Raw genomic sequence first — 27166 nt, 5'->3', positions numbered from 1 at the left:
TTTACCCAAAGAGGCTGTGCACTTTTCCCACAGTATATTTTTAAAGCACAAGGGAATATTTTGATAGAATAATAAAAACTCAAAAGCACATCCAATTGCTATTCTCACTTAAAAGAACTTCCTTTCCTTTTAGAGCAGCAAATATTCTAAATGTATGCTCAAGAAAAAAAAATATTTATTATAATGCTGAACATCATGGACCAATGGTGTTAATATTTATTTAAAATTTGTTTAGGGCTAGACTAAACCTTCTGCCCTGTTTATTGATAGCACATAGTTCCATCACCTCAAGAGAAATAAGCTGTGCTAGTCTAACCAGATGTGGATATTTTCTCTACCTCTCCCACTGGCTCTATTATAGCAATGCTTCTAAGTCACATAGTTCACTATTTCCTACAAATATTTGAGGATAAATTGGGAAACCACAAAGCAGGTACACAAAGAGACAATAATTCTAATATTGGTTTAAAGTCATTTCACCTTTGTTTTGGGAACAATGCTCCAGAAACAAAAGTTAGCCCTGAATTAGGAAGCTCACATTGTACTGAATATTGGTATCTGTGTCAGGAGCCATCCTGAGTCTACAGTTAATGGAGAGTTAACCAATACCATTCATGAAGTCTCAGATGTGATTCACATAAACAGATGCTGATATTCAGCCATGTGAACCAAAGGTTCAGATGCTGATTATTTTTAGACTATGAATGGAGTCAACACTACAAACCCTGACACAGACACCTCCATTATTGATAGGTGTGCTAAATTCTCCATCCTCCAAATTTCTTCATGGTTTTTTGGACAGAATTTGAGAATATAAATCACAACAGTCATCAAGGTAAATAAAGGCATACAAATATGTAATTTACTCAAAAGAAAAACAGATGAATCTGAAAAATAGTGTTTTGAATCTGGTTTTTGGCTTGCATTCTCAATGTACATGCCAATATTACTAGTCCTGAATCATCTCTTGGCTTGAGCCACCATTTTCTCTGACTGTGCATACTGCTTGATCTTAACTTCTACCTCAAAATAATATTTTGAAAGATTTTTTTCAACATTGCCAGAAATGTCAACAATATTGCGACTTCTTAAAAATGCATTACTCAGAAACAGCTGATGCCACAGTACATCATTTGCAATGCCCTAATTCACACAAGTGGAAGCAATTGTGTACATGTTTAGGCACGACCAATGTTCTGCTCAATATACTGATCATTTATAGATTTTTGCCACAGGCACTTTGCAATTTCATGTTTTACTGTGCTTTCCACTATTAAAAAAAAAATAAATTTGTTATGCAACTCTTGACACATTAATTGACAAAAGCAACAATGTTTTCAGATGTTTGGCTTTACTCCAAATCTAAAAGTGCTACTTTCTTTTTTATTTTTAATAAGTACTGCATCTTATGGAGTTTGTGTTTGATGTCAAAATTTACTGCATGTTGGAAAATACATAAAATTGAAAAAAAAAATTAATTTCAAGGATTAAAAATCCTATAAACATAATCAGTAATGTGTGAACATCTATCTAAGCTGCTTAGGCAGCTTAGCCCATTTAAGGATCTAAATGTTTGATTGCCTACAGGAAAAACATTTGAAAATTTCAAGGTGTCTGGAGTCTACAGATTAGCAAGTCTTGTTAAAACAGAGTTTTATTTCTGTATATATAAAATTTCTAAACCAGAAGTATTGAGATAACAGTCTTTCTACTCTTTTGTATTTTTTATTCCAGTCCCAGATGGAATCAAACAGTAGTAAATAGAAAAGAGGGACTTACAAGAGAATATTAGTTCAAATTCTCAAAATACGAAATGATGATTCACTAGAAATTTTGAATGCATTTCTATCTAATTGTAATACAATGCCATTCAGTCTCTTTACCTATGATGTTATTAGAGTTGCCAGCAATAAAATAAACAAGTTCTTTTTGTTCTGTAATATTTTGTGATACACTTTAGTTTGGTTGTGATAATATAAACTAGAAAACTTTAGATTGTTGGTATTTCCAAATAAATATCAAAATTAGTATTTATTTTGTTCTCTTACAGCAGACAAGCAAATATGTTATATTATTTTGAAGGCTTTCACATCTTAGCTATTTCTTTGTCATTCATAGTTATAGGTAATATCATTCTTTTGAAGTGAAAGCAGCAAGGATCAAACACAGGCAAGTTACCTTGCAAAGCATGGGATCTGACTGTCTAAATCAAAATCCAATTGCACTTAACTAAAATAACACTCACTGCCTCTAGAACCAAGTGATTAGGCCTGATCTTAATAATCATTTCCCTCATGCATTCTTAGTATTACAAAATAAGCCATCATAACCTCAGGAACTCCAGAGCTGTAGTGTTAAAGCCAGGATTGATTAAAAGACAATCGCATATTCATTCTCAGTCTAGCTTATGCTCATGTGCACATGCATGTCAGCAAACTGACTTCATTGTGGCATGAAGTTTCACTAAATATTTGTAATATTAAATATAATACTGTCCACAGGAAAACATTTCACAGAAGTCTGACCAAAAAGAAGGAAAAGAGAGAGAGGCTCATATGCATATACACAGGTTATAAAGTGAAAGTCAGAAATACATTCATTTTATATCATTACCAACACTGACATGATAGGTAGTTTTGGCATCAAAGAAGTAAGCATAGATCTTTGAGTTTTATTTGAAATTAGCTGAAAATCGTATGGCCAGTCATAATCAGTTTGCATGTTTTGGCATAATTTAGAAGATGGGGCAAAATATAAACAATCTCAGAAAAAGAAACACCAAATTATGCTGCCTGTGAAATCTATGAAGAAAAATCTTTTAAATATGGGTCAGAGTTCTGGAATTATTTCTGAACTTCAACAGCTAAAGTAGCAACATCTTGAGCAGACAGCTCCATAGCTTCTGCAATACCGACTGTTACTGCGGATTTTCTCTGAAACATTTTTTACCCTATTCCTCTCCTTTAATAAGCAAAAGAAAAGAAACAATCTGAACCAGGATAATGCAAGAAAACATCACCAATAAAAATCAGACATAAATCTCAATGCCATGTGGCATTTGGATATTTTGAGGTATTTTTCAAGCTATATTCAAAGTACAGTAACAAATTATCAGTGAAAAGATGAGCAACCAACAGACATTCTCAAGAGTGATAGTGCTGATGGGGTGTGTGTTCCCTAGTGCTTATCACAAGAATATACCAATTTGACTGTGTTTAGCAGGCAATAGATTTCACATACCAGCACCAAAGCACATATAGTGTTCAGGGGGCACATATAACAGAAAAGAAAAACAATTTTTCAATGCTCTAGACGTACTTAGCCAAAACAAATGTTATTATCTCCAGTAAAATACTCCAGGTAACTGAAATTTCTTGCCATATTTAAAGATAGACAGTAAAGTTTACACCAAGTCAAAAGTCAAATTCCACTAACTTGAGAAAATCCTTTTGTATCCATGTTTGTTAATTGAGACATCTAATAAATCATAATACATGTTAACACCAAATAACAAGTTAGTAACTACAGGCATACTGATGTGTAAGGAGCAGGTGCAATTCAATTTTGTAGGACAGTTTCAAACATCCTTATTAATATGACACAGAAAACTGGACTACTTTTTAGAAAGAGAAATTACCCTATTCAGGAAACAACAAATAGCCTTTACGTAGATATTGGTCAGGTCTGTAATCCTATACCTTTGAAAGCCCACAGTTGAAGCCTGTCTTTTATCACTTAGTTAAGTAACACCGTATTCCAAAAACAAATACAACAAGGAAATGAGAAAATGAGTAAATATTTACTCACCAGCCTTCTCCTTCTCCGAAATAACTGGCATAGCCTGAGAGAAAAAGAAATACCACTATTAAAAAAGTTTAGGGACTATTTAGGGGATACCAGCAATATTAGGGAAACATTATGAAATCTTGTGGTAAATTCTGTGAGTGTTTAGAACATCTGGAAAAAACTGAGGTCTCACCGTGTTAAGCACTCTGGAGAGAAAGAGTTCCCTTTGAGTGCCTTATTATGAAACTAATTACCATTAGAAAGAGCAAGGAGAGAAGGGAGGAGATGGAGTTAATAAGATATCCTATGATTACATTTTGAAATCATTCTTGAACACATGATCACAAAATTCCACTGGGAAATTGCTTAATAATTTTGAGGGAGGAAGACAAAATCTGTGTGGCTTAGGATTAGACTGAAAAGCCAAATCTTTCTTCTGTAGGCTCAAATATGTGCTGTTCTATAATATACCAGTTTCTTACTTTTTATATAAATTTTTAGAGACAAGTAATAGAATTGTTTTCTTACTGGCTGTAATTGTTTCTGGACCTGGAAAATTGTGCAAGACTTCTTTTCCTTTTTTGCAATTGATGCAATTTTTTTTTTTCATAAAATGCTTTTCTTTCAGACTAATATAGTTCAGACTAAATACACTTTCTGAGTGTGTTTGCCCTAAAAAATGAGGTTATAGATTGAACAATAAAGTGAAATTTATATGTGAAACATATAAAAAGAATTTTAAAATGTGCACTTGGGATACAGGCAAGAAAGGCTGGATGAGAAATTGGATTGGGTATGCAATGCATGCACACGCATGAACTGCCACATGAATTAAGGTATCAATGTTAACTCCTTTTCACTTGTGTTAGTCTAGCCTTTATTCAGCAGATTTTCCTGCTACAGATTCAAAGAAAAAGGAAAAGGGGGATGGACAGAAACAAACCAAGCGGCTTCAGACTTGATATAGAATTTCTCAAAAAAGAGTTTGAAAATTTAACTTAATTTGATTTGTCCTGTTGTATACAATAGTGTTTCATAGAATTTTCTGGATAAAATTTCAACAAAAATTTCAACTAGAACATACCTTAGGTGATATATATTAATATATGCCTTTTGTGACTCTTTCTGTTTCACCTGCACTCTGTCTGGCTAAATGTATATTTTTCACTTTGACATTCAAAAATATTATATAATTGGACTAATATTATTCAAACCTACAGTAACCTCTTGCTGGAAAAGTATTTTCCATGCATTTAAAAAACCTAAATTTGTTCAGAAGAAGGACCAGTAATGCAACAAAGTCTGGGGAAACATAGACTGAGGAAAATTAACATGCCAAAGAAACAATAAAATCACAGAGCGAATCAAGGTCTTAGTTTCAAAGAAAGAAAAAGTATATAATCTATGAATTTTTATAAAAGTTGATTAATTTTGAAAATGAGTATGTATTTTTCTTCTCTTTCCCAGACTTAAGTGGTTGCACTGGCTAAGATAAGTAAGAAAATAAGAATGAAAAACTCAGATTCAGTATTCCTATTAATCCAAGAAAGAAATTTGTAAAGACAGAGCTTTGTAGAGAGGAGAAGGTGAGAAACAAGTGAACAAACAGGAAAGAAAAGCCCTTAATGACACAAGAAAGAAAGAGAGAACATAAGTGTGAATCAGATGGGAGTGTCAGGACAAAAGAAGAAAAGATGGGAACAGGTTGACATCACACTTTTATGTTTTATTAGCTAGAAAAGGTACGATGGCTTCCTTGAAGAAAAGCTTAGATAAGAGCATTGGCATGGATGAAGATGTGGCAACCAAGAGTGTCTGCACTGAAATCATAAGCTATGTCATGGAAAAGAGATAACAGTTTGATGGGGACAGCCTCCAGAAGGTCTAAAATGCAAAGCCGAGATGAACAGCCCAGGGTAAGCAGTTACAGGACTCCATGGGAACATGATAATGACAAGCAGGGGAGATTATTTTCTGCTGGCTTTATGATAGACTTGAACAGACTTTGGTCATGTTTATGATTGCACTGAGAGTCATTGGCAGTGCCTTTAGCCTGAATGAACTCTTCCTAAAAAGCTGTCATCATTATTCACATCAACATGTAGATTTTTGTTCATGTTGGGGAATCAGATTTAGATATTGTTAATAATGGCATTGGTCACATCCATTTATCCTGGAAGTATAGAGTATTTGTAATTGATGATCATTAAAACATGTTGATGTAGAATAAAATATGCATTTTAGTGAATTTGTTAAATGGCATTCTTAAAGGTTACTAGGGTTTAGTGGGTTTAACCCAGGCAAAAAGCTGTTGCAGGAAACACATAAAATCACCAAGCCTCAGGGCAGATAAAATTTCTACTTCTGTTTAGTAGGATGAAGAAGCACTATAAGTTCCAGAAAATTGGAAGATAGAGTGAGATAGATTGCTTTCTAATATCTGTTTTCTAGAGTGCAGTGCTTCTGAATTAAGATGTTAAGTGAGCTAAAAGTTTCATCAGAATATTTTTTTGCTGCTCAAATGCTGAAAGAAAGAAGCCTAAATGGACATAGCATCTCTTGAAAATTTAAAATAAAGTAAACCACAAGTAAATCTTGTTGAACAAGATCTCAGACAGTCCTCCTATTGTTTAGTTTTTTGTTAATACAGCTACACATGCTGCTTACATGTTGCCCAGTGGGAAAACATGATTGTTACTTATGAGAAATGCTCTCATCTTCAGTTCAGTTTTGAATTCACTGGAGACCTTTCAATGAGTTCCATATGTTCTAAATGAATCGCATTCCCAGGAAGTGATTTAACATTTCTGGCAATAGAGCAATTAAACCAGATTTTCCTGCTTGACCAGATGGGTTCACTGTAACTTCACATTATTTCTCACTCTCCTCACAGAACTGAAGAACTGGACTAACAATTTCTGTATGATCAGATTACATGTGTTTTAGAAAAAAGCAGACACATACCTTTCAAAGATTTCAACAAATATCTCCCAAAGTCAAGCTCCTCTCTGTTTCTAATAGTATGTGCTCCTTAGCAGCACCAAGGAAAGAAAGGGAAACAAAAAAGGAAAAGGAGGAAAAAACTAGACCACTGCTGAAATATATTCAGCTTTTTCTTTCAAATTAGAGGATGGGATTTTTTAATGATGAAAATCTTATTTGAAATGTTACGTGAAATTTTTGTGTGCATCCTTGCTCTATTGCAACTATGTAAAAATACATTGCATGTGCAAATATGACTGTCAAGTGTATGGAAAATGCTACAGAATTACAGAATCATGGAATAGTTTGGACTAGCAGGGACATATAGAGGTCACCCCTCTGCAATGAGCAAGGACATCTTGAGCTAGATCAGGCTGCTCAGAGCACAGTCCAACCTGATCTTGAATGTTTCCAGGGAGGGGGCATCTACCACCTCTCTGGGCAACCTGCTCCAGTATTTCACCATCCTCATTGCAAAAAAAAATCTTCACTATATCTAATTTAAGTCAACCCTCCTTTCAATACCATTGCCCTGCCAAAAAGTGTCCCCTCATCTTTCTTATAAGACCCCTTTAGGTACTTTAGGCCACAATGAGGCCTTCTCTTCTCCATGCTGAACAATCCCAGCCTTTCCTCAACCTTTCCTCTCAGGAGAGGTACTCTAGCCCTCTCACCATCATCATGGCCCTAGTCTGGGCTCCAGCATGTCCATGTGCTTCCTGTGCTGGGGACCACAGAGCTGGACACAGTGCTCCAGGTGGGGTCTCACCAGAGCAGAAGGGAAGAACGCCTTTCTTTACCCTGCTGCCCACGCTGCTTTGGATGCAGCCCAGGGTATGGTTGGCTCATGTCCAGCCTCTCATCCACCAGCACCCCTAAGTCCTTCTCGGCAGGACTGCTCTTGATCTGTCCATTCCCCAGCCCATGTTCATGAGCCTCGTGAGTTTCCTAGGGACCCAGTCATCAAACTTGCCCAGGTCCCTCTGGATGGGATCCTGTCCCTTCCAGCATGAAAAAAATTGTGAAAATTGTAAATCAAAACAGAAAATAAAAAAAATATTTTTTTTATTTATGTTTTGTTCAACAAAACTATTTTTTCCCAAGTTTTGAAGAATATTTTAGCAGGAAAGGGTATTAAATATGAAAAAGAAGCCCACAATTTCATACAGAAACCATTCATTTTTGCCATTGGCAGTTCTTTGCTATGAAATCAGGCAAAAAAGAACCCCTCCCCACACTTCAAATTAGATTCCTTCCATTACAGTGTCAGCATTCACATATTCCATCTCTGTTCTTGGATAAAAAATAGAGCCATAGCTTTCAGGATTAGAAGCAGTGTAGTCCATAAATACGTGCAGTGTCTTGGTGGTGAAAGCAAGATGCATCACCTGCAAAGAAGACAGATCATGTTTGGGGGCAATGGTCAAGGTATGCTGGGATGCAAGACTGCCATTGTAAAAAAAATTGAGGCATACCCTGTCTGACCTGAACATAACTTGGTTCTCCCTTAAGTGCAGGCAAAGCTAGATTATTTGTATACTGACTCCAAACCTGCAGAGAAAGCCACTATGAATAAAATTAAACTAGCTTTTGTTTTGGTTTCTTGCACTCACATAACATAAACAGCTCAGTCATGAATGACTGGTTTGCAAAGCCTGCAGTAGATGGCAAATATTTGTATAAAATGGCAAGTTATTGCAGAAGAGCATGTATCATACTGTTTCTGAAATAACTATCCAATTACATCTATTTATTGGTTTAGTATCTCATAAACATATTGGAATGTGTCTATATTCCAATATTACAAAAAAGGTATCTCTATTCAAAAGTTAACAAATCTACATTTTTATATTTTTTTTTTTATTACAGGAGATAAAGTGCATTTGGCATTACGCAAATCACATTTCTTTACTGCCATCCAACTGACAATGAATATTTTACAAACTCCTTCCATTGTAAAGATCTGTCAGCTATTCAGCTTCTTTCAGGTATTTGAATAGAAATGTTGGGAAATTTCCTTGCTAGTGATTCAATACATATTAATTTGTATGCATTTCTCTATCATTTTTCATGAGGAGATAATATCTTTTACCATCCAGGGTGAAGGGAAAACTCTAGGACAAAGGTTAACATATGGGGATTTTACTAGACTCAACTATATTATATAAACTATACTAGACTTTACTAGAAAATCCAACCTCCACAGGTGACACACGATTGTTGACCTCAAGATGTTATAAATACATTACCCTATTTTTGGAATCAATTTTATTTTATTCACTTCTTATTCCTGCAATTAAACATCATGGTCTAAATTCTCACCTTAGTGGATGCTTCTGTTATGAAAAATAGAGATAGTAAAAACTGTGGTTTTAACTGAAATAATTTGCTTAAAGACCAAATCCATTTCCTAATCTATAAAACTAAAAGCTTTATATTGCAGAAGAAGCTGAAAAGACATCAACCTCCAAGGATTGCAAACATAGAAAATGTTATATTTGTGCTTTAGAGAGGATCTTTAATTTTAAGACCAGAAACAACTATGTCGATTGAAATATAACTCTTCTTTCTACTCAACTGATCAAAACAGAAATATAAAATCCTCTAAAAATGGATGATGCACTGAGCTTTTAACATGAAAGAAAGGAGGTAAATCAGTACAATGCACAAATACCAAGGAAGGATAGTGAACCAAGTATTCACTATTATTTACTATTTATTATGTCCACATATTCAAATGGAATAGAGAACTAACTCTATTCCAGTAAAAAAAAAGTAGTTTGTACCTGAAAACTAAGGTAAAAAATTCTCAGACAGAGAACAGATTTTAAAAATTATTTAGTTTATCATTAAACAGAGTATATTATCTGGAGTCCTTAAATAGACTTTTATTTTTATTTTATTTAGAAGGTATGTGCCAATTCTCTTAATTTGTATAAGTAGTAATTAAAAATTAACACGGCTGCTTTAAAAAAGAAAAAAACAAAAACATGATTATTCAGATGGTTTGGAATTGGGAAATACTGCAGACCATAAGCAGAGTTTTCCTCAGTAACACATCCCCATTACACCAAAATAATTAATAAGTATATTTACTGGTAAATTCTGATCTTTTGAAATCAAAGCCCTTCCTGCTAATGAATCAGATTAAGAGAGTAAACACATAGAAAACCCTTTCAAAAATTCTAATTAATTTAAAGTGGCATAATATTTTAGTATTTGTATTGAACAGAAATCGTAGCAGTAACATAGACATAAACCCAATAATGATTTTAGTTTGTCTTCCAGACTTCTTTACAAAACATTTTATTAAACTTGCAGTTTTTAAACTACATTTCACTTCCCCATGATTTTTTTCCCCATCTGGATTAGGAAACAGAAAAAATAAAACCAATCAACTTTCGAGACAGACTAGCTTTAGAAGGGGAAATTAGCAAGTTCTTTCTTTGTGGTCTTTAATTTTACTGAAGAGTAGAGTGGAAGGCAATTAAAATCCACCCAACAATAAATATGAATCAATTATCTCACTTTTAAAAAGAAATTAATGTCACATTCAGATGTGTCTGGCTAAGGTTGTGACACTATGAATTTAATTCTAGTGGAAGTACAAGGCTGTATGCTTGCCTGCATATGTTCTCCTCCTGTCTGTCGCAGTCCTCTCTACACTTTGTTTTCTGACTAGATATTTCTGTTTGCTTGAGCCTCTTTATGGCACTCAGATCATGCAGAGACCTCTTCTAGCTAGTGCTGGATGGTTGGCAGCTCTCCTTCCCTGGGGCAATTGCCAAGAGCCTTCATTTGGGGTGGTCTGATGGTTTCCTGTCTTCGCCATTCAGCTGGCAGAGTGTGACTTTTGTTGGAATGGAAGCACAAAACAAAGACGAAGGATAACTGTCTTGTGTTATCTGTGATATCTGTCTGGTGTTATCATAGATTTCCCATAGGTCAGGGTAAGCTCCCAATGCTCTGAAGTCTCTCAGGACCACATGAAGCTGGTTCATATGACAGATAAGAAAAAAACCTGTCTGCAGCTTGTCCAGACCATTGAGTAGAGTTTGGCCATAATAAAGAATTCATTTCTTTCTTTATAGGGATATTAAAGATTTCACAGCAGCATCTGGGGGTTCCTAAATACCCCAAGAGTTGCTGTCACACATTTTGTGACAAACAATTTTTTTCTTTTTCCAAATAAGCAATTGCTGGACCTCAGCTTCTTTATAGATAAGGACTCAACTTGAAATAAAAGCAAAGGTTTAACTTATGTTCATATTTCCCAGGAGTTAATAAGGAAATAAGGAATTTGGTTTCCACTAAAGCTGCCCTCTACTTTCTTGAGTGCATATACAATACCTGAAAATGGGGTCAGTTCAATGAGCATTTATATAGCTTTTGGTAATAACAAAAATCTGTGCTTCCTTCCATTCTCCCAAACATATGTATTTTTTCCCTAAAAAAAACATAACTTGACTGTTAACACCAAAGCTGAGATGTGACACACTGTCTAGAACTGGAGCAGCCCCAAGAGTGCTCATGGTTTTCATCAATCACCAGTTGTTCTACTAAGATTCATTTACACAGAGAGGTTTTTCCCAAGCTCACAAGTAATTTTTTTGGCTAATATTTATCTTATAAAACCTTTTACGATAACAAACATATCAATAAACCCTGCAACACTGGCAAAACGGAACTATTTGGGAACCAGAAGGCACACAGCTCTATAAGGCAACAGTAAAAGATAATTAGAGTCTCATGTTCTGCATTAGTTTCAGCATCATATAATGTCTACAAATGTGATTTTGCCTTAAAGTCTTGGAGTCTGAGGAATACTTCTATGTGGCTTACAGGAATCCCTGGTGATTTCAGTTTTTACTCATCCCCTTATATATAATACTTACAACCTTGGAACATGTTTCATGCAAACAAAAACTCATAGTACCATCTGATGATAGAAACTAAGACATGTTAAGTCCAAGTTACTAATCAGCTGTGAGTACCTATTTTCAGAACAAAATGGAATTTAAACCCAGCAAAATTCTACCATTCCTGTCTTTCCTTAGCCACCTCAAAGAAAACAAGTCCTTTGCCCTCCATTCTGAGAAAAGCAAGTCACTCTTACTAATTTTGAAGGGCACAGGTATGAAAATGAGGAAGATCACCTCTTGGCTTCTACAGCCAGAATCTATCATAACACCAATGTTGGAGCTTCATGAGCTAATTGAAAAAAACTTAGCTGTAGAAATCATCAGCATGTAAGTAAGTAATCTGATTCTAATGATCTTTCTGATACTCTGCCCAAGTCCAGTGGTTGAATCTGGTTGGTACAAAAATCTACATTTTTGTATTCCACTAATGTTTTTTCCCTGGATTCAGGTATCACTGAGATGAGAGGCCATAACTCTGCAATGGTTTCTGGAACATTATGTATGAAGGATCGGTATTTATGCTGGTCAAAGAGACCTCATTGTGTTCAGCTTTATGTTCTGCAAAAGAAAATCAGTTGTAGAATATTGCAGCACCTGACACCTGCTGGGAGAGCAGCAGCTATTGAGATGTACTAAGATTGATCTTGTGTCAGTTTGCACTCTTGAATCTCTGCAGATAATCCCAGCTGCAGAGCATCTTCCCATTTTTATCCACAGCAGGCTATTACAACTGTTTGGAGTTCTCTAACTAAATAAATAAAAGCAAACCCCAAGAAGCTAGTTTTTAAAACATGGTATGTATGTTTTGGAATGAATATTGATGCTTACAGTCTCATGGGTATTCAGTCACTGTGATATTACTTTTGTTAGACCAGCTGGGAAAGGATCTAAAGCAGATCCTCCAGGAGCCTCTTGATCTTGAGGTTTATTTCAGGAATAAAAGAATAAATTAGTACAAAAGTTACATTTCTTCTATGGTGATGAAACCTTTGCAGAGCCTCACAGTTCTTTGCTTAGAAAGCTGCACAGTCACAAAAAAGTGATGCTAGTCATAGGATGATAGAAACAGAAGAGGAGGGACATGCCTGACAGAAGCAGTGATGAGTTTGGGAGCATCAGGGAGGTGTTTCATTGAGGAAAAAACGTACATCTAACTTTGCAAGGTAGCAGGGCTGAGCAAAAGAGTGTAAGTGTCAAACTAATGCATTTCAGTTAGTTATCATCAACTCTGATAAATGTGATAATTATCATATTTCTTTTTGATTTACTAAAAGATAGAGAAATATAGATTAACCGTCCTATTTTCTTTTACAGTGAGAATAAAAATGACAAGCACTAGAAGCACACAAGATGACAGTGGTTTTATCATGGGCAGGAGGTGGAGGTAAAAAGGAGGGGAATAAAAATTAAAATTTGCTACCTGGACCTCATTTGCTTATTTGTCCATATTCTTGGAATCTCAGCTTGTTCATGCACATGTAACAAGCATGAGCTTAAATATAACTAAATATAGCTAGACACCAATACTGTGACCTTACTAAGTCAGTATATTTCTAGGTCATGCAAGAGAAAAAGAGATTAAATGAAATGAGTTCTTTTGCTGTTTGCATACCTAGTCTGTTAACCTTTAAACATTTGTCAAGGTTTTGGGTGACAGAGTTAATAAATCAAAACCATAGCTTTTGGGTGAAAAGTAGAAAAGTGGCATTTTAGTTCAAGAATTTCTTTTCTTTCAATATAGTTAAGTTCCAGAAATATTGAAAAGATATTGCTTGTATGAAAACAGCCCAAAAACAAGAAAAAAAGAAACAAAATCATATAACAAGTAAACGTGAGAACTTTCTTTTTCTGGAAAGAAATGGGAGCTTTGACTCCAAAAAGGGCCTGTGGAAAGGATGCAAAGTAGTTTTTTAATCCATGTATAAAAATAAAAGCTCTGAAAAATATCCCAAACCCTTGAAAAACCTCTTTGAAAAACAAAAGATTCATCAGCACAGCTGTTGTATGCTAAAAACCTAATTCCCTTTCCATTCTTTGAGAAAAAAAATCCAATTATAGCCATTTCTATTTTAATATCTAAACTCTGGTCAAACTGAGTATCAAATTTCCCCTGCTCAAAGCTCCCAATACCTGTTTTCTTCTGGTACAGTTAATAAATCAGAGAAATATATATTTTTGTCTACCATATAATTTCTTCAGTTGGAAGAAGCTGGAAGCTTACTACGGTAAGATTCACTACTCCAGGTCTGTGATATGATCAATCTCTATTACATGTCTTCAGCGCCTTTTAACACCTTGTTTAACTGAGTAAAGCCTGAACTAAAGTTTACTAGTACCTACCTACATGGAAAGACACCAGCATAGACAACACACATGATACATGTCTTCCATCTCTGCAACAATTCCATTTTATTCTCAGGTACTGTCTGCCAAGCTGGGATCTCTGACGCCATAAAAACACAGAAACCTAGAGAAATACACCTGTGAAATCATGTTGCTGACATATTTTAAAAACCTGGGAGGAAGAAGGAGACTGCAGGGGATTCTGGGTTTCATTCAACACCTTAAAAATCAGCTATATATGCTGCAGGGTAAAGTTAGGAGGAGCTTACTGCGTGGGTAAGATGGCAGAGTAGTGATTCCTTTTCTAAGTGCAAGACAACTGCAGCCATGGTCTGCTACTAATACTTAAATAGTAGTCTGACAATCTTTTTTGCCACTTGCAAATCCTACAAACATCTAATTTTTCTCATCTTTAAAATGTGAATAATAATGCTTTACCATTAAAATGAATTATTGGGGGCTTTCAAGTGCCTAAATAAAGAATTCTGCAAATATTCTGATTATCGTGATAGACTTTTCTATGCCTCATGCATGAAAGTGTGGTATTTTGTAAGAATAACACATAAAAAAAGTTAATTAATCTTATTTTTGAACATACACACCTTTTCCTTACAATTACTAAGCTTTCCCATTCTAATTGATCTACCATGCTTTGTATTGTTTTAGTTTGCATTCTGATATCAAAATGTTTTCCACTAAGAAGTTCCATATTTAATTCAGTTGCTTATAAGATTTTCATTATTAGAATCAGTGAGAATTAGAGTAGACACAACTACTCACTGTGATGTATAAAAATGCAATTTTTATCTTATTTAACAGGTATAAAAATATTGTATTCAGAGAATGGCTAGCTAGAGCTGGTAAAGGATATGCTTTGTCTGAAAAATCCTTATTTTATAAACACTGTTTTTGGAGCATTTAAAAGGTGGAGATGATTCAATACTGCCATTCAACTATCTAACATAAAATCCAAACATTTTTGTTTTCTATACATGATGCCTTTCTAATTCATGGAAAAAAAAGAAATTGTTACTGATACAGAGCACAATACAGAGCTGTAGTAAGTGATGCCTCAAACTGAGGCAATCTGGCTCATAATCTCCCTGTCTGTGTTGTGTCCATTTCCTTTTTAAAGACACAGTTCTGTGTAGGCATATATGGATAGGCATAAAAGATATTAATAATCTACTCATAAGATGCAGAATTCCTGTTAAAACTTTTGCTAGTTGCTAAATTTTCTATGAAGAGAGCCCTTTCAAATTCCTTCCTTTTCCAGAAGTTCTAAAATTGTTCTTCTTTCAGGATTGCTTTATTTATTTTGTTCTGAATTTTATTTTTGGTTTCTGAGCAAAGAAGTATCTCATCAATGTCTATGTTCCCACGCTATTCCCATGAAAATCTCACTCAGGCTTGCAGACAGATGCACTGCAGATCCTGAGAGTACTAAGAGGGTCCAATTCTGTGAAGTGCTGGGCATTTCCTGTATTTCCCCAGGATCGTGCCTTACTAGTACAGTTTCTTCCTGAATTGTTCCAGCTTTCCCAAACTTTGTGTGGCATATTACAAGAATGTAGTTCACAGTTTCTAAGCTTTCAAAACTTTCCAGAGGGAAACAGCACACAAGAGTCCAAGTACACTTTTGGCTTTCATACCAATTCCAGTTCCCTGAGGAGAGTTTGAATTATTCTGTATTTTAGTTAAGAGGGACTATTACAAATATGAAACATTTTCTGCCAATACACTTTTGACTGAATCTTATGTTCACACTCAACTCTTCTAGAACCAATTTTTCACAAGCATTTTAAAATCCTGACCATCACAATAATAAAAAAACCTCTAAAAGGCTGCAAATCCCATTTCATCACACCAGAAGAAGAGGTGCTTTATTAAAAACAGTTAGTCTGATGATTGGTGGAGTAGATTTATCACAAAATAGCTGTATTTCTTATAAAAAAGATTTTGTGGAATGATTTATATGAGTAAGATATAAAATTTTGTATCCACCCATCTTAATCCCTAGTTTTGGATGTAAATTTAAATGAAAGGCTAGCTGCAGGAAGGGTAGATATCTCTTTTAAAGAAATCTATTTCTTTCTTGTGTCTTGGCAGCAAAGTAAGCAGAAATATGGCTTAGTGAAAATAAACTGTCCAACCAACAAACAAAATAACAACACTGTACCAATTATTGTATGAGTGCCTGTTTTTCATGGGAAAAAATGGAAGAATGCAATACCCTTGACCACCCATGTACTTTAGGCCTCCAAACTCAGTGTTTGCGACCTGAACTCAGCTCAGGAAAGAATGGGCTGTGTATGCAGCAAGTTACAAACTTGCTGTGTCTCTCAAACAGCAGTATAAAATGAAAGTATATATATATATATATATATATATATATATATATATATATATATATATATATATATATATATATATATATATATATATATAGCCATGATAAGCTAACCCACAGATGAATTAGATCAAGATTTTTCAGTCTGTCTTTTTAATGCTTATTTCTTCACTGTTTCTTCACTGTTTCTTCACTTATTTCTTCACTGACTAGTCTAGTCAAAATTTGCACCACTCTGATCACTTTTCATAGTCAAATCCTATTCCCTAACCTCTGGGTTTGATATGATTTAGAAAAGAGAGGAACATCCAGATGTGAGGCTAGGGACTATTTAGAGAAACTGAATGTATTCCAACCTGTGAGACTAAAGGAAATTGACCCAGGCTTGCTGAAAGAAATGGTTGATATCATTTCAGGACAACTTATGTCAGTGAAAAGTCATTACAGTGGTGGAGTGTTCCTGACGGATGGAAAAGACTTACACCTATATTCAAAGGAGGCAAGGAAGCAATGACTCTAAGCTTGTAAGCACATCTTACAACAGGGAAAGATCATGGAGCAGACCTTGGAATCCATTACCAAAGGCATGAGTCACAGGAAGGCAATAGGGAGTGATCAACATCAATTCACTGGGAACAAATCATCCTTGACCAACCTGATTTTTCTTTCAAGATGTAATCACTACACAAGAAGAGAGCAGATAATATACCTTAACTTCCATAAGATTTTCTACAGTCTCCTTAAAAAGTCTCATTTGAAAGCTGGAAGTACGAGCTGGGAGAGCAGATGGTGAAATGGGTTGGAAACTGTCTGGACTAACATAATTCAAAATTGCCAGTCCATTAAAACTGATATCTTTAGCTAAGGTATCTAGTTCAAAACCAGCTTATCTCTTAAAGTTTTTAGAATGTGCAAAACTAATCTGTTCTGAGTTCCTAACAGAATCTGGAAGCCCCTTTTAGATGCAGGACAAAATGGCTGAGAAGATAATGCCAAACATTGCCGAGCACAGAAGAGCAGTTCCGTACTCAGCCTGTGGAAAAGATAAAATCCTATGAAAACTAGAATCAGTGATATTACAGGGACTTCCCTAAACTTCAAAGAATTTGGAACCTCTGGAAGCTGATATATCTCCTGCTATGTGCACAGAGTCCTACAAACTGTAAGAATTTCTTCTGAAGACATCAAAGAAATGCATAAATTCAAGCCTGAAATCCAAGAGGGAAAACAATGGTGGCTCAAAGTATACCCTTACAGTTGCTGAAGATGTGACAGGCTGTGTTGAAGTATTTTCCATGGACATTAAGAAAACAAATAATGACACCAGAAGGAGACAGTGTTGCCATAAGTAGTAATAAGAAATTTCCGTGGGTTTCCAAGTGGTCTGAGGAAACTCAATTTATGTTTGTTAGAATGTGATGGTATTTACAAGTGTATGTAGCTTCAAAACTACAACTGAACAGGACTAAACAACCCAAACTTTCAGCTTAGTAAACACCACACAAAATACCATGTATTTTAACACTCACCCTCCTGATTGGTATGAGTGTTATGAAACCTGAATATTCCTAACAGAGTAGTCCTGAAATCCTGGCACTAGAAGCATCTAGTTCTGGAGAAACCATAAGTTGTTTGTGTATACATAGAAACAACTCTGGCATACAAACAAGTACATTGCAGCAAGTTTGCTGATATTTTTTTTTCCTCCTATGCTGAAAATTCCATTGTTAAGTTATTAGGAAGTTAAGACTAAGGAAAATATGTCACAAAAGATTGATTTAGTATTTCGTTACTAGAGGGGCACTTCAGGATAGCCTCTATCTTCAACAATTCTGTTCTCTCATATGAACCTATAGAAAAGCTGCTGCAGCTTCAGATTTCTGGCTTCCATTAAAAATCAAAATGTTCTGAAAGTAGTTAGATATTGTTCAGACCATCACTGATTAAAAAGTACTGAAGGAGCTGAAAAAATTGTTACTTCCTCTTATTCCTATTTATTTGCAAGTTGACATACATGACATGTATTGTAAAATGTATTGTAAAATTTAAAAGATTTCAACAACGTAGTTAGCTTTTCTCCTAGGCTTGTTCCTTTCCTTTCCCTTTCCCCTTTCCTTTCCTTTCCCTTTCCCTTTCCCTTTCCCTTTCCCTTTCCCTTTTCCTTTCCCTTTCCCTTTCCCACAAAAATTGCATGAAACAAAGTAGAAGCAGCAGCTAGTCTGACCTCTATGTCTTACAGGCAATTATCGATCATGCATTCCAAAGAAGTAATCTTCAGGATACTAAAATATTCAGGAGATTCAGGTTGCATGTCAAAAGTATTTGGCAGTAAATTAATTTATTAAATTAATTTAAATAACCCAGATAGAAAAAAGAAAGAAAATTTTGTGTAGAACATTATGATGAAGGGAAAGAAAAATAAATCAGTATTTTAGCTATTGTGTCTAGTGAGTCGTCTTGTAGATTTGTTTAATAGTGTGATCGGATGCTAAGCAGAAGACAAGAGAGTCCACATACCATCCCTGGGCTTCCCTGGTCTGTATCTTATTTCTAATTGTGATGAATGCCTCAGACAAAAGCATGGCCAGCCTTTTGTCCTTTGAAAACCCCTGACTAGCCAGGGATAATCATTCTGTTCCAATGCCTAGAGGTGATGAAACAAAGTGTGAGCTTTTATTTTAGTTTGTATTTTCCTGAAAAACTAAAGCAAGGAAGTTGCCGACATACTGATTCATGAGCAAATCTCAATCTTTTCATAACCTAATAAAGAAATTACTGTGAATGGGAACTTCTGGAATGAGAGACTTCTGAAATCATCTCACATCTTTCCAAAGACATGGAAAGATGGATCCAATCTGGTTTCCTAGGAAGTAACCTAATTTGTTTTAAGGACTTGAGATGATTCCAATCTGCAACTTTCTCTTGCAAATGGTGCAACAATTAACTGTTCTTTTGCCTTTAATGTAATACAATGTTGAACTTTTAATTGCATTTTGTAACAAATGACTCAATCTTCTTATGCCTTTGTTGGCAAGACTTAAAAGTCAATCACTCTTAGATATCTTTTCCACATTCTTACACACAGTTAGCAAACCACTTGCTATAGTTTGGATTTGGTTTTGATTCCCAAGTGCTTGCCAGGAATGAAAGATATGATACACTATAAAAACATTTACTTCTGAAGTGACAGAATTAACCTTGATTCCATCTGCGAATATTTACTTTATTTGGATTACCAGCGGATAAATGAACTTTTCCAGGAGTTATCACTGATCATGATCCCATGTAAAACCCTGAGAGCAGATCTTAATTAAACTTAAGAGAAATCAGTGGGAAGCCTTCTTTGACTTTGGCAAGCACTGAATCTTTTCCTAGATCACTGAAGACTATCTTCCTATATCTTTTCTGACTTCAAATGCTACAGAAATTGATGATTCTTTTGTTAATTCAATCTCACTTTCATCAGATGTTTCATTTGCCTTCTCAGTTTTACAAGCTGATGCTGAAATAAAATTTGAGAACCAACTTTGGTACCTGGGAACCAAATGAATTGTCCCCCATTCAACTGGTTGAATTGAAGAAAGAAGGGTCATGACATGCCTGTGTCACAGTGTACCTCGTGTGAGAAGGAAGCAAACTGTTGCTCCACCTCATGCTCAGAAAGACTTCTGTCACCTAAATCACAAATCCAAAAAGACAAAGTCCCTTTCCTACTGCCAGCTAAGCTATAGGAAAGTGTCATAAAACAATTAGACTTTATAATTTATAATTTAGCCTTAGTTAGAGGAACCAGGTTAAAGCAATCTTGAAGCTCTTTCTAAAATCCCTAGCAACATAATACAGCTTCTAATATCAAACTGCCTGAATAGAAGCTGTAGCAAAGTGGGGATCAGCCTCTTCTCCCTAATAATGAGCAATGGGATGGGAGGGAACAGCCTCAAGTTGCACCAAGAGAGGTTTAGATTGAATATAAGGAAAAAGTTTCCACACTGAAAGTGTGGTCAAGCATTGGAACAGGATGCTCAGGGAAGTGGTGGAGTTACCACTCCTGTATATGTTCAAAAAACATATAGATGTAGTGTTTGGGGACATGGTTTAGTGTTAGACTTATGGTTGAATTATAGATGATCAGCCATAATGATTCTATTACTTTACTTGAAAGTAATTTTCTCAAAGTAATTTAAGTTCTTATTACATGGAATTATTTTCTATGTGCTATACAAACTTCGTAACAAAAAAAAAGTGAAACAGTGACAAAAGTGTAACAAAAATAAAAGTGAACAACTTACCTATTACCTATAAATGAAATTACCAAAATCTTTTAAAAATAACTTTAGTCCAAAATAAAATAGGCAGTGGGGCAGGAATCCTACAATGAAAACCCTGTCTCATTTGGACGAATTCCTCCTGCAGGTGGGGATCATTGCTCTCTAACACAGTGGGATCAGTATGGTTTTAATAAACAGCTGATGGGGCCAAGACGTGGGAGAGTCACAGGCAGAACTGGTAAAATTGTCATCAGGTACCACCTTTTAGTGGAAGGGCAGCTGCACTATTTGGGAAAATTTTATTTAGCTGAGAGAGTCTATTCCAGAGTGTCTAGAAACTGACAGAGCAGATGGGTCTGTTGAAGAGGTGGAAATTAATTGCTTGGTAAACACCAGAGCTCACAGATATTATAGCTGATCTGCACCAGTGCTTGCAAGGGTGGGAACTTCGTATGTGCCCATACACAACCCATGGGACAAAAACAGTGTAACTGTAATTACTACTTTGATTGTAGCCATTAGAATTCAGTGAAAACTGTAAGGAGAGATTTAACAGCTCATACAACTTCTGTGGGAACTTCAGATAACCACACAGACCTCCACAGGAATTAAGAAAGAATTTCCCATGCATTTTATGGAAGTTGCATACTCCATGTGGATTCACACAAGGAGGTGATTTACTAGTGGGAAGAACCAAGTCAATTTCTCATTTTGAAAGGTGATATTGATAGTGGTTTTGGGGCAGAATTTGCTAATAGTACTGTAAGATCACCAGACTGCAGGAAATGCAAATTTATGCCTTTTTATTCAAGCAAATCTTAAAGACTATCTGCTAGAAGATGACAATGATGATTCATCGATAAAGATGTATCATTGAAGAAGATAAAGGTATAATTTATTCACATAGATTAATGAAAAAATCCACTCTTTAATAGCTAGGAGAGAGAATCTTTAAAAAATGCCTCCAAACAGGGAAAAATTATGTGCAGACATTTTTTTTATAAATTTCTCAGTCCATCCTGTATCAATAAAAATAGACTTGCTTTTTAAAATTTCTACTTAATTCTTCATACACACATCATAGCTACATATCACATGTTTATCAAATGAAGCTTTTACATTTATGTAATTTCCATAACATTAAATATAAATTATTCATTCTATTTGCTGTCTAAAACTGTTTTGATTTTCAGTTGTAGAGATAGTCAACACCCACCAATTTCAGATGAAAATTATCAATCATCATCTCCATATTTCACCTGACACAGTCCAAATCTTCATTGCTAATGTTTTACTCCCTGCTTCTGATCTGAACTCTGACAAAGACTGTGACCGTGTTTGTTTGTTTCTTTCTCACAGTAGGCCTTCTTTCCTTTCTTTGGATCAAAAACATGCTGATGAATGCCTTGTTCACTGGCTTAGTTTTTCAAATACAGTCAGTCATTGCATCCAGCAATTATTTCCACAAAGACATATAAGTTTCCTTTCCCATGTCAAATGCTGCTCCTAGCCCACTGTTATTTGAAGACAAGATAATTAGAGAGTGTTTTTTAAAATGCTTTACTCATTAACAATTCTGTGACTTTTTTTATCTGTCTCTTAGTGTGAACTGCTTTACCTTGGTGTTTAGACTGAAATCTTGAAAAAGGCTTCTTGCTGAAATTGAACACCAATACTTGCAGCAATTGAAGAAATAATAATAATGGTGATACTGGTAGCCTACTCGTATTTTTGCTTTAGTTCTCATCAAGAGCAGACATGATAACACTTCACAATCCTATTTTAAGTAGTGACAGTATTATTTGTATTACTGAAGCACTCAAAAGCCACAGATTTGGACCACAACCTCATTGTGCAAGATCCTGTATAAACAGGGCAGAAGAATTACCCATATACCAGAAGGAATGTAACCAGCATAAAGCAACAATCCTCGCGCAGTCTGATGTGGGAGTGCAAGGAAAATGATAGTTTGTGTCATATAAATAACATTTTAATTATTCTGGGAACACTGGGATCTTGATATCAAACATTTTCAGATACCCCAGCAAAAGAGTACAGTACTGAAAGCACTTGGAACAGCCAATGAGACAGCTTTGCTGATGTGTGTGGGCATGACCCTCATGAGGAAAAGTGTGAAGGATTCCAGCCTTGTGTGTTTTGGCTTTTCTCACAATTGGGAACCCTATAAGTATTTTTCTGAAGCATCTAGGCTATCATTACCCTGAATATTACAAGATATAGAATATTTTTGATCTAGAATATTTTGGTTTTTTTTTCTTCATTAACTGTTTCATCTTTTAATTTTTAGTGAAACATGAACTGCTGTTATCCTTCCTTCTTCCCCATTTCCACTTTCCTTTTAAAGAGGATCATCCATTTCCAAAATATTCAGCCCCTTCAGCCCACTGCTGCTCCAGAGGTCAATATGCCCTTATGCCTCTTTTCTCTTTTTCTACTTCATATATAAACGGATTATGAGAAACATTGACAATTCTGGACCTTTTAAAGAACTTTCTTTATGCAATTTATGTTCTTCATGGACTATACTGAAGTGCCTTTATCTTGCAGAAATGAGATAGTTTCTGAAGTTCTATGACTGTCATAAAGACAGTATTTGTAAAACTTTGTGAACTGTCCATATATACAGTACAGCTCATAAAAAATATGCATTAAAGATTTTACTATATCATGAATAGCATCATTTCTCCATTAACCAATACTCATTAGGAGCTACTACTGGGTATTATGTTACAGACCACAAGACTGAAGCATGTTTTTTGTCAGTGCATGCTTGCATGCTGAATTTGTTGCAAAATTAGAGTGTGAAATGCCAATTGTTTCTCTACAGTCTTTCACAGGATTGTGCAGCAATGTAACATAGTCATCGTAATGCAGTTATTGAAGGTAATACTCATAGTCAAAGGAGACTTAACAGGAAAAGGGCACTTGTCAACAATGTGACTTAACAAAAAATGACTTAAAACTTAAACTGTGTATGTATGTGCTTACATTAATATCAATCAGTGACAAAACACAGTACCAAAAGCATACAAGGTATGTTAACTGGAAGGAATATTTCGCCTGTGCTGTGATTGACCCCACCTACACCATTTGCAAGAGATCAAGGAAGTTTAGGATTAGAAAACACACGTGTTACGGAAGGATGGCAGCCCAAAAAAGCACTCCTACAGGCAGACACCGACAAAGTGCTGCCTTGGAATTCCTGTATCCCAGCTTTCACTCCACCCGACGGGTAGCTTGGGCAGGAGCAGCGGGACATCTGACCAGGCTCACGTTCTGCAGGGCCCTGCAGCAGAACTACTGATGACCCCGAGTGATTAAGGGTCAACAAACTTTAGCCTGAAGCAACTGTTCTATGAACTTTGGCACATTCTGAGTTGGCTCCTGCTGGTTTGTTGCCTTTGGCCCTTATCTTGCAGTTTAGCAAGGATTGTGAAATTCTGAATAAAGTTACAAGACATATCGGTTCTGTCTCAGTGACTCAAGGTCTTACTCTTCAAATGTTCTTGGTCTTCAAAATTCTTTTGGCAAATAATCTCATCTATCAGCTAAATATTTTCCAATAGGTGTGTCAAAGGACCCTTCAGAAAAAAAAAAGAAAAAAGAAAAAAAGAAAATTTCATATAAACATATAAAAAGAGGTATAAATATCATATGGGACTGGGAAACATTATCAGAGATTCTGTGTGGTAGCACTTTGAAAAACTACCTGCATTCTATGTATGCACAAACTTCAGCTATGTTTTGAATTCAGTACTGTGTGTTGTTTTCAGGTGGATAAAGAGAACAACTCCTTCAGAAAAGTGCAAATATCTAGGGGACACGAAGAGAAAAAGAGTAAAAGAGCAACATGCTTTTGGAAGTATTTATAAACCTAATCCCACTGACTCCCAAACTTTAACTTGCTTACAGAAGAGAAATTTTAACATAAAGTTAACTAGACTTCTGAAAATCTTGCTATGCTTTCAAAGCAGAACTTAAGCTCTTGGAAGAAATTATAAATTCCTCCTTATTTAAAGTGCAAGGAAGAGAACATATAAATCCCCAGACTGCTTTGTTTCTTGGCAATACTTCACAATATTTGACAATCACATGTCTTCCTGAAGTACAGAATGGCTTCTAGGTAGATAGGTTCTCTGAATTAGGAAAAAAACCCAAAAAACTCTTTTCCTTATATACAATCCATATGCTCTGATCTTTGTCCCGTAATTTCTGTATTTCCAAGACATTGTCCACAGGATGTACCAAACTAGGTGAGAAACCTGTTAAAGATTTTTTTCCTTTCCTAAGAATACAGAGGTCTTAAAATACACTGAAATCCCTAAGCATGTTGAAACATCATTCAGTGATGAAGATCACCACAGTGCTAGCAACAGCAAAACTAGATATTTCTTGAATTGCTTTTGTATTGGCAAAGCAGTAAAAGAAGAATAAGACAAATTGCATGTGACTGTGTAACAAACTTTCACAATGAGCCAACATACCTCTGTTTGAAAGCTGGATATGAATTTGCTCTATCACTTTCATGTTTTTTGCTATCTGCCTTGAAATTATCACCCCATGGATTATCCAATCAGATACCTAATTATTGAATTTAATAGCAGAAAAATCTGAATTTTAAATATTAAACATTTAAAATATTATATATTTTAAATTTATAACATTGTTATCTGAAAGTTCCATCAGGCTTCCAAGGACACCTATCCAGTCAATCTTTTGAGGTGCTTTGAAACTCATTTCAAAGGAATGGTATATTTAATCCCACATAATCTTGCATTTACTCATTGGTACATGTAAGCTGTGTTCACATTCCTAGGGTTATAGCACTGAGGTTAAAATATGCTGGACTAAGAGTGATGGCTCTGTAAAGAAAGTGCATTTTGAAGGATCACACACTACTGAGTGTTTTACTCCATTATCTACTCCTCCCTCTTGTATGAAATTAAAGCCTACTTCAGTTTTCCATTGCAGTGTTCAGACTCAGTGGCCTATAATTCCTCACCAGATGTCTCCCATGTGCAGGATTTTTGTCATCTACCAAACTGGGAGAATAAGCTTCCAGTCCAGTACCATTCACATACAGACAACATTGTCTTCTCAGAGTGGGAATCCAAAACTTCAGAATAACTTTGGGAGGTCAAAGAATCTCCTGTCTCTCCATCTCAAGCAGTACCCTGCTTGCCTTTCTCTATTCTTCATGGCAATGCTTTACTATTATTTTCTATGTAATATGTGCAGTATTATTTAAAATACAGTAGTCATATTTCACCATGTATTGGGTGTAGGATACAGGGAGTGTCAAGTACCATTACAGGTTGTTTGGATTTTACTTCTCTTTTAAAACAAGGATAGTACAAAAATGTCATATAGACAGTGTGGTAAGAGAAAGTAAATAGAACAAATTTTCAGAGCACAAACTATGTGTTATGGAGTAAAAACAGATAAATTAAAAAAATTCCTAATCTCTACATAACATAGAAAGGTTCTTCAGTTAGTTTGAAGAAAATTAAAATAGTGGCAACACACTGGAATGTACAGAGTCTATTTATAGAAAGCCCCACTATGTAGAAGCCCATGCCATCCAATTAACAATTTACAACACCTTCATTGTATAGTGCAGTGCAGAAAGTGGAAGGTTGTTTCATTTCTGTATTTCCAGACGCGTGTCATTTCCAACCCCGTATTTAATAGTGTGTAACTGCCTGAAGGGGAGAGATCAGAATGTGTGGCATGTCTCACTGAGAGGAATTTTGTGCATTAAAAAACCCCAAACCACGGTCTTTCAACTATTAAACAGAGAGCTAACCAAATTCCTTGCTTCCACCCTGGCTTTGAAGTTCAAAAAAAATTAAAGAAACCAACAAAAAAACAAAAAAGAAAAATGAAAAAAAGACAAAAAAAGGAAAAGGGAAAGCAAGCGAGACATGTAAGAGTGTGAGGGAGAGATGGGAAGAAGGAGAGCTTAGGAGGAAAAAAAGTCCTTACAAGAGAGGTATATGTAAAGGACCAAAAAAAAAGTTTTTCCATGATGTCATTCACAGCAGTCTGTGTCTGGAAAAGTACTTGAAAAGGCAGACATGGATTTATTCCATTTCAGCAATGCAAACTATTCATGCCACATTTTCAAACCATGCTCTAGAAGTAAAGAATATTGTATAGAAGGCACATGACTTCTTTCAAATTATCAGAAGATAATTATTTATTCACTGCCCATAAACCAATTTGACCAAGTTGATATTTTAGGAATTGTCATTTCCTCTATACTTTTTAGAATCCATTTTTTTCCCCCAATTTCCTCCTGCTTTGCAATCTGCTTCCTCCTCCCACCTTGCTTCTTGCTTTTCTCTCATCTCTCACTCAAAGAAGCTGATGCAAGGTTTTTTCCTTCTTTCTTTATGTGTGTGCTTCTACTTTCCTGTGCTCTCCATCTACTGGCAGAAAGATTAAACTGTTGTCACTGTTTTTCTAACTCAAATTCTGTCTTCATTCCCTCG

General features: G+C 35.4%; 1 protein-coding gene across 3 annotated transcripts in view; it reads right to left on the bottom strand.

Moving 5' to 3' along the window:
• Positions 1 to 27166, bottom strand: part of DLC1 (DLC1 Rho GTPase activating protein) — a 245891-nt gene that overhangs the window by 124476 nt on the left and 94249 nt on the right. For all 3 annotated transcript variants that reach the window (XM_015625003.2, XM_015625002.3, XM_015625001.3), the window contains exon 5: positions 3808 to 3841. In XM_015625003.2, the coding sequence (XP_015480489.1) occupies positions 3808 to 3841 (34 nt within the window). The remainder of the gene's footprint in view (positions 1 to 3807; positions 3842 to 27166) is intronic.

The sequence above is a fragment of the Parus major genome, chromosome 4 (assembly GCF_001522545.3).
Source record: "Parus major isolate Abel chromosome 4, Parus_major1.1, whole genome shotgun sequence".
Lineage (NCBI taxonomy): Eukaryota > Metazoa > Chordata > Aves > Passeriformes > Paridae > Parus > Parus major.
The sequence above is the reverse complement of the archived record's forward strand: the minus strand, read 5'-3'. Positions and strand labels throughout refer to the sequence as shown.